The following is an 8,995-nucleotide window of genomic DNA, read 5'->3' as shown; positions in this document are numbered from 1 at the left end:
AATAAAACCATTACATTTAGGTTTTACTTTGGGATACTTAAGACGAAGTTCAGGTTCTCATTCAGCACAATTTTTGCCAAAACACTAATCATGTGACTCTAAATAGCATAATATGCATACCTTATTTCTTATATACATATTTGTACTTTTAAAATTGACGTGTAAACAAGGGTAGTTAAAAAGATAAGAACAAAAACAGGCATTAGATACCAGAAAAAATTTATAAAGTTTGTCTAATGTGTGGAAGTTTTAATTAGACATGGTAACTTGAATGTATAAACAAGAGATGGCATTAATCACAATTAGACTTTTTAAAAAATAGGCTTTATATACAATAAAACCACATTTACACAACACTCTCATGATGTTGAAGGGCCTTTGCATGTCTGTAGTAAACCACGAAACACATTCCAGATATCATAAAATCATACCTCATGAATGACAATTAAAATTCACCAAAGAAACAATGCACAAATGATGCCTAGTAGCTCATTCCTCAACATTAAAAATAATATGACATGGGCAATGAGATCGTAGTAGCAATGTGATAGTACAAAATTTCATCCTGTGGGACTGATATTCATCTAGGTGCAATGAGCCACTGGAAGTGAATAATAATGTAGCATCAAGTGCCATAGAATACGTAATCAATTTGTACAGATTCATACTCTCCTCTTCATTTAGTGCATGATCAGCACAGTTATTGTCTAAACTCAAGTACTTGGTATGAAGGCAAAATTAAACACCATTGCACTCTCAGTGCGTAAGTCGGTGCACCTAAAATTAATAATATGTAATTCACTTCAAGTTAACCCTGATATATGACTGCTCTGGAGAAAAATATAGTACAAATATCTATGGCATGTGAAAACAAAATAAGACTCTCATTGTACTCACAGTAAATACTGGTCAAACATCACTGATAGTACATCATGCTTAGAGAGAACACAAAACGAACTGTAACTTATTTCATCAGCCCCTCATGAAGTCTTTCACGATCTTCAAACTTATAAGATGTACATCCATTTCATTAAACCTTCCTGAGTAAGACATGCTATGAGACCTCAAACATTCGAGTCAAACAATTTACCTGAACAAACAACACTTGGTCAACAACCACCACTCCTCCAGCATGAGCTTTCACTATACTCCACCTAACTCTCCTAATACATCAAGCAAACAACCCCTTCACAAACTTGTAGAAATTACAGCATCATAATTTAGTCACATAAACACTTCTCACTTAAAGATGAAACAACTTAAGCCAAATATTTAAACCGATTCATTTTACTACTCTCTATATCATGATACCATCAAACTTAAAGACCACTAAGTTATCTAAATGGAATCATGAAAAGCACCCTGGAAATTTTTCAGATAAAAGAGCTACATTATGCCTGCCATTAAACCCATAGTCCTCTAAAAATTGAACCAAAATTACACCAATACAGCAATTTCAGCTGCTCACCAATAGATGGGACTTTCATAAACCTAATCAGCATTAAAAGGATACTTACAGGGGAAAAATTCTATGATTCCAAGGCCATTAAGTATCCACAGATGGAAATCTTTTCAATGTTTACACCACCATCATTGGTGAAAAATTAAACAAGGACTAGCTTCATTGTTTTAGTTTCTGAAAAAGTTCACATCAATTTCCCAAGTTTACAGAATAGCGAACCACAATTTGTACAGGTTACAGTAGAAAATAATGAATGCCAGCAAGTAAAACTATGCTACCAATAACTGGAACTTGCTCGTTTTTATAGTTAAAAATTCTGAAAGGTTTCTTTTCTTAAATGTAGCTTCAATGCACAAGGATAGAACTTCAGGTTGCCACATAAAAAAAAATCTTATTCATGATCCCTAAGCTATATGATCATGTTTTCTGATACAGAAAACAATTACAACTGAAACTTTTTTCTAAAGCCTCAATTTTTCCTACCTTATTTTAACTAATTAAATCATTTGTGCATGTCAATAGAATAGGTTCAGAATGCCTTAAGTGTCTTTTAGTGATGGGGGCTACAAATTACACAAAATGACTTAGTTTAGTGAGGCAAACTTCTTGGTCACATTTAGCATCGTAGATTTCTAAGATAGTGTTGTCTTTTCAATAACATTCACTTTATGTCACTGGTAGGCTTTCATTTTTCTGAAGCACTCTCCCACTTTCCTCTTGAATTAACATTTATTCTCATTTTGAAACCACTATGTGACCTTCTCACCTGTACAAAATACGATGGGAGGATGTAGTCCAATAGACTATTATGTGGAATTATCTTCATTCTGGAATTTTGAAAGCCTAAATTGAAGTTTCACGCACAACATAAACGTATGTACACGTTCCTTAACATCACTTTCTTGATGCACAGAGTCACTAAGTACACAAATTATGTACACACTTACCCTCACATATGCTACCAAAGCCGATGTAAATGCAAATTGCGACTTAGAACACTCCTCACATCATGAGTAAAACGTAATGCATCCAGAACTGGAAGTAAGTTGAGAAGAGCAGTGTCCATCGGATCACAAAACCAAGACTGAATTGGTATTGCATTTTCTGAAAATAAATAATTTTTCATTGAACCACAATATTTTGTATCGTAAACAGTTTAACCTTGGTGAATATATTCTGAGAAGTTAATATTATATATTAATATTAGCGATACAAAGATGTTGTGACAATATTGGCTGAAGCATCTAGAATTCATTGATTAATTCTAAAACAACAACAAATTACAAAATTTGACCCAACTAGTAACTTATTACGATGTTTAATGCTTCCAGATTAACTTTGGGGAATCAAGATTTAGGGAAAGAAATTCACTCTGTACACTCCTCACTGACAGTGTGTGGAATATACAACGTGAACTTATCAAAATTTCTAGCAATCACAAGCATCTTTATGTGCCATAAGTTAACAACCCAAGGGTTCCCGAGTAACCCCAAGATACATACGATGTTTTTAAAATTCAATTTTTACCTAAGTTAACCCAGTAAACTGAGAAGAATAAGATAAACCCAAAAGAAGTAGCACCATATAAAATAGCTTAACTCAACTTAGAAAACAATTATTTCACTGATGCACTAACAATTATTACATAGTCAACCATTCCACACTGTTCATGTTCCACAAATACTTCTGCTTAATGAGTGAAAATGTGATGGTAAAAATATAATAGAACCTAAATATGAGTATAACTGAATCACTAAAGCAAATCGATACCTCCACTGCAAAAAACCTCAAAAATCGCTGACTGAATCAAATCCCCTTATCTAGTAGCCCAACAATACGAATGTGCTAAGCTAGCAGTAGCCAAAGCAGAAATGCTCACCTCCAATACTCCAAGCTTCGGAGGTAAGTGTTTGAGCTCCAGCTATTGCTAGCTGAGCGGATTTGATTCAGTGTGAAATTGTTGAGTGTTTGTGCAGAGGAGGTATCGAAACGCACTCCAAAACTTTACACTGCTAATCACCATTAAAATAAAAAAAATTTTCTCAATTACCATCTAAAAAAATCTTTAACTACTTCAGTAAAACACATGCATGGACTTATTAAGGATTATCAACTTCTTTCTACATCAATATCCTTGTCTCAAAAACATGGTCTATCTATAAAATTAAAAAATTATTGATAACAGTACACAAAGGCATGGCATCAATTTCGAAGAAGTACTCATCCTTGATAAATTGCTAAATGAAAATATTTTAACAACTTCATGAGCACTAACCTGGATAAGCTCTATAAGCACCAGGAGAATTGTCTAATATAAATATACTGGCTAGGTTTGGGCATATGGCTGACAAATTTTTAGTGTAACTTCCGGTCCGGTCTGGTTTACAGTGCTGCCGATAGTATCTTCGCCTCAAAATCCCACGGTTGTTATCTAATTTATCAGCCACTGCTGCACCATATATTTCCATGCTAGCAGTGAAAACCACCAATTCATACCACTGTGATACCTGCAGGATACAAAATGTATCACCTTTAACACATGAGAGACATAGGCAAAACAATTGTTTTCAAAGCATTATGATAAAGTTATCAACAAAAAATAATGCCAATAGCAAACAATGACTCTGTAGCTATGTATAGTAATAGAAATAATGCAAAATAGAATCACATTTTTAGGTTACCCATCAAAATGATATTTTAGGTTAAAAATATTAATAAAAATGCATAGCATTATCTGGAAAAAGGCTAGAATGCACAAAATCTGAAAAAATAGATGTATACATAGAGAGTTTACTTACAACAAAGACAGAAAACCTTGCATGCAACATCCAACTGTTACATTCAAGACACCTCATTTGCTAATTCTACGGGCAAGTAAACTAGAATAATATCAGATGAGGAATTGGTAGATTGTCCAAATGAGTTTTCAATATAACAAGGTAAGGTTTGCAAAAAAGGCCTTTCCTAATATTTTAAATTCCGGAATAATAGAGCTACTTGGGAGATTAATAATAATACACATTGCAAAGGCTAGTTAATTGTCAAATGTGAAACATTACACTTCAAGGCAGAGAAATGTGGATCTTGAGGAAGGATGAAAAGAAGAAGACCTCAGGTGTTTGAGATGTGTTAGTGGAGAAGAACAGATAGCATTGGATGAAAAAAGAAGAAAAAGAAAGAGGCAAAGACATCGTAAGTAAAGAAAGATTTATTAGTAAAGATATGGAAGAGAAAGATGTTTTGGATGGATGGAGTAGGTATTAAACTGGGACATTATACTGAAAACAGTGTATGAGGGAATGTAGGGTATTAAGAAAAGATGTTAGGCAAGTGGGGATGGGAGAGAAAGGGAAGTTTTCACGGCTAGATCGAAAGACATTATTTATGATGAATTGAAAAAAAAGTTCAATTAAAGAGGGGAACCAACCACAGTGATTATCACTATGCTTAATATCACCTTAAACAGTTGTATACTTTTTAAACAGGAATCCAAAAGGACTCTGGTCATTTTGAGAGAAATGCCACAGCAGTGGTCTTTGGGGAAGCATTAATTTTACTCGGGCATCATTTTGTTCTGCTGAAATTTATAGGATGCTTCCTATCAAATATTTGCTGCCATTAATGGAACGGAAATAACAAAATCAAAACACATTTTTAACTGTGTGGTATTCCATTATAAGGTTTCTTGGTAACTTAACTTTTGCTCATAACACTTCCTTTTTTACATAGAGTGACTCCAGTTTCGATGAGTAATCATCATTAGTGGTAAATTACTATGTCGATACCTCCACTGCAATAATGCTCAACAATAACCCACCGAATCAAATCCACTCATCTGGTAGCCCAACAATACGAATCCGCTCAGCTGGCAGTGTCCGGAGCATAAACGCTCATCTTCTATTCTCCAAGCTTGGAGGTGAGCGTTTATACTCCGGACACTGCCAGCTGAGCAGATTCATATTGTTGGGCTACTAGATGAGCGGATTTGATTCAGTGGGTGATTGTTGAGCCTTTTTGCAGTGGAGGTATCAATGTGTTAAAGTATAAAGGAAAAATGTCTTTATAAGGTTGTTATGTACTTACAACAATAAGGATAGTTTTAGTAAATAAAGGGATACTTAGATGACTTCAATATAACACCAAGAGCTCTAATAAGAACTGAAATTAATAATAACCCCAAAATTATATAATAATTATAATAATTTACACATTTGACTCCTGATAATGATTTCTCATTGAAAGCCGGGACACTTTACATTAAAAAAATGGTATAAAAGTTAACTAACCAAGAAACCCTACAACAAACGTGCCAGAGGATTATTGGTGTAATTTTATACAAAAGGTGAACAGTGCATGAAAATTAATTCATAAAATATGCTCTTTCAGAGAAATTTTGAGAATAGGGTGGTTTCCTTTTTTTCAATTGCCTAAATCGAAAGATTATTACTCCTGGAGTACGCATTTCACGCATGTAGATTTTTAAATGACGATATCAATTTTTGCAATTAAATGAAAAGTGAAAAATTTCAAGCACGTGAATATGCGCAGCTATGTAAGAATGCTGTGAAAAGCCCGTGTGACGTAATTCTGGTTCTGGCTGTCTCGGTGTGAGGCCACCTGTGTGTGAGACTATGAGTGCCGCTACGATGCAGGCTGCTAGCATGAAGCAGAGTACCCTGCTAGCAGATAGCACTTGGCTTAAATAAGGATTGTTAATACCCTATCAAATGAAGGAAACTTTCCGACCATTGGCAATTTTAATACATAATTACTAATAAAAGTTTCCCTGAGCTCTGAGCCACATGCATGTATTGGTAATCCCAGGCTATGTAAAAATCCTGACTACTCGTATAGAATCTAGGTCCCTGTGACGCCACATGGAGTGGCATCGCATGGGCACCAATCGGGCCTTTTTCAAATGAGATAAAAACTGACCATTAACATTCGTCTAAACTGGGATTTCTAAAACCAAATAATTTGTATATTATGAATAACCCCATCAGTTATGGTGGAAATTTGAAGATGTACTTAATAATTTTCCACTCCTAGATTTTTATAAGGGATGTATGAGTACTACTTTTTGATCTCAGTCGAGATTTGAGTCGAGTTGTAACTACTTGTCAGTATTGAGTGGAAATGTAAGAACTATCGTAGTTCCTGAACCTGGCAATATGATAATGCATGCACCAACATATTCTCATTTTTCTAATTCTCTGGTGCATTTTCTCTTCTGAACATCTGGACTGGTGTAAAAGGGAAAAGATGACGAGGAACATTAATGGAGGACATAGGACGAACGACCAAAGCACAGGTGGGAAGAGGAGATAACACCACCTACTGCTAATACGTGCACCATATTACCAGTCTGGTTGTGCGTGACGAGAGGGTGATGCTTCCACATTATTAACCTACATCTTAAAGAGCAAGAGGGGAATTGTCTCCCCTTTCACTTCTACTAAAACTTGAAAGCACCCCACTTGTATCATGAAATGAAATTATTAATCCACTTCATCCGAAGCAAAACCCTGCTTGACTTACAACAGACTTAATCAAATCTGTAGGGGTAGAATAAATAATGAATGCATAAGGAAAAAATATGTACTTACGATGTCCAAGAAAAAATCAACATGAGGTCTTTTGTGCACAAAAAACCTCACAGGATGCCTGTCTATTGTCACTTTGAGGACGAAGTCTGGAGGGGTGCTAGGTTTAGTGCTGGGCTGTCTAACAACTCCATCGTGATAAGAATGAATAAGTGTCTCATCCAAGTCCAAGACAAGGACTTTTCTGTTAACTATACCTGAAATAACAAATAGATATTATTTTCCAGAATAATGCATACTATTTATTATAATAGAAAATTTGTAAAGCATAATGCTATCATTAAAGAAAATAAGAAAAGGATTTATGAAATATGTTTAATAGTTCCTTGTAACTTCGGTGAAGCTAAAATATTAGCTGGCATTAAGGCAAAATACTATGAAATGTAAGTTTTCAAAGCTGAAAAACTGACTTTCTAGGGGTTATAGAAGGGAAATAAATAGAACTGAAGACAGCATTAGTTTTCTGAAATTGGAATAGTTAAAAAGTTTCAAGTATCAGAAAAATAATTCAGGAGCTAAAAACTAAATTGCACCCTCAAATTATTATCTTTACAATATTATAAATAGATAAAACTATACGAAGACTTACTGAGCCTGTGTCTCGACAACGGCGACAGTGGGAATATCTCATATTTGACAGGCTGGTGCTGAGCAACCTAAAAAAATGACAACATAGAGCATTCTGCAAATGAGAGCCAACTCAAGGTGTATATAACTATTTATTTCATCGGTAAAATTCCATAAAATATAGTTTTTGCTCATATACGAAGGTAAATTTGATGATACGCTGCTGCTAAGTTATTTTGGCACACAAGCCAGATACAGGGAACGAAAATCTATATGAGAAACTGCACATTTGCCAAAAAATCACGAAATACTCACTCAAAAAATTCAACCGCAAATTTAATTTATTTGGTCAAAGTTGCAAGGAATTGGAACGATGAGCAGTTGTATCATAATAGTGAGAACACACTTCGGTCAGACGCACAGGTAATCATCCTACGATATAACACAAACTCGCCACTAGGAATAGACCCATGGCAATTTGCCACAGACTTTGATAGCACCGCTAACGAAGGTGCAATTACATACAACAAGGTCATGGTCAACAAATAAAATCGACTAAATAAGAGAATGCGCTACTCGACTGATTGGAGGTAATTCATTCGCTTTTCTCCAAAAATACATACACATCGCCACCATGCGTTATCAAAAGGATGAATCAAATACGCATTGTTCTTGAAATTAGATCAGTACATTTAAAAAACAAAGCTAACTAAAATACACATTAATAATCGGCCGTAGCAATACCGGTAGTGAATGACAACAAAATGACATTAAACGATAAATAAGGATTTAGGATGGGATAAAAAGCAAAATAATTCATGATTAGATAAAATTATAGCTTAGAAAAATCTTAATCACTACACAAGGATTACAATTGCACATAATATATTGGTATATCTAATAGCGTAACAAGCGCAAGGGACAATTAATTACATTTTCAAATGAAGTTCTTACTACGATCTAAACCGTCCTCATACCACTTACGACAAAAAATATTATACAAAATAATAATTCGAGTGTCTTCTTACAGCTAATATACACGAATTAAGGATACTTACAGCTCGAACTTGCTTCTTCAACACGTAACAAACACAAGTCCACACTCTCGATGCCAATAACAAGAACGCGCGAAGGCCCATTTGCAATTGCTTCAGCATTGGTATGCACTTATTGAACGGCCTTAATTAGCTATAAAACTTGACGCGACCACAAGAACTTAAACGATAAATCTGTCCAATTTTCTTTATAATACACCTAAAACCGCCGAAATACACAAAGCTGCCATGGATCGACCCATTTTCTACGCGCATCCACAGGCGCATGTCATACCTTCAATCAACCGATAGAGGGAAGTAGTGTAAAT

General features: G+C 34.9%; 1 protein-coding gene across 2 annotated transcripts; it reads right to left on the bottom strand.

Moving 5' to 3' along the window:
• Positions 1–202: 202 nt before the first annotated feature.
• Positions 203–8,934, bottom strand: LOC124159233 (CTD nuclear envelope phosphatase 1 homolog). 2 transcript variants are annotated; one of them, XM_046534900.1, is made up of 6 exons: positions 8,691–8,934; positions 7,655–7,721; positions 7,069–7,262; positions 3,738–3,969; positions 2,410–2,566; positions 203–2,289 (listed from the first exon to the last, which is right to left on the bottom strand). In XM_046534900.1, exons 1-5 carry the CDS (start codon positions 8,787–8,789, stop codon positions 2,421–2,423), a joined length of 738 nt encoding a protein of 245 aa, XP_046390856.1. In that variant the 5' UTR covers positions 8,790–8,934; the 3' UTR covers positions 203–2,289; positions 2,410–2,420. The 2 variants fall into 2 exon arrangements, with proteins under 2 accessions (XP_046390856.1, XP_046390855.1); XM_046534899.1 differs by having other exon boundaries at positions 203–2,566.
• Positions 8,935–8,995: the final 61 nt, after the last annotated feature.

This window comes from Ischnura elegans, chromosome 5 (genome assembly GCF_921293095.1).
Source record: "Ischnura elegans chromosome 5, ioIscEleg1.1, whole genome shotgun sequence".
NCBI lineage: Eukaryota > Metazoa > Arthropoda > Insecta > Odonata > Coenagrionidae > Ischnura > Ischnura elegans.
Note: the sequence above shows the minus strand (reverse complement) of the source record. Positions and strands in the feature narration are given on the sequence as shown.

Coding starts and splice junctions, on each gene's coding strand:
- LOC124159233 (XM_046534899.1), bottom strand. CDS start 8,789: ATGCTGAAGCAATTGCAAATGGGCCTTCGCGCGTTCTTGTTATTGGCA. Junction 7,263..7,654: donor GTTGTCGAGACACAGGCTCA/GTAAGTCTTCGT, acceptor TTGTTATTTCAG/GTATAGTTAACAGAAAAGTC. Junction 2,567..3,737: donor TGCTTATAGAGCTTATCCAG/GTTAGTGCTCAT, acceptor ATTTATTTTCAG/AAAATGCAATACCAATTCAG.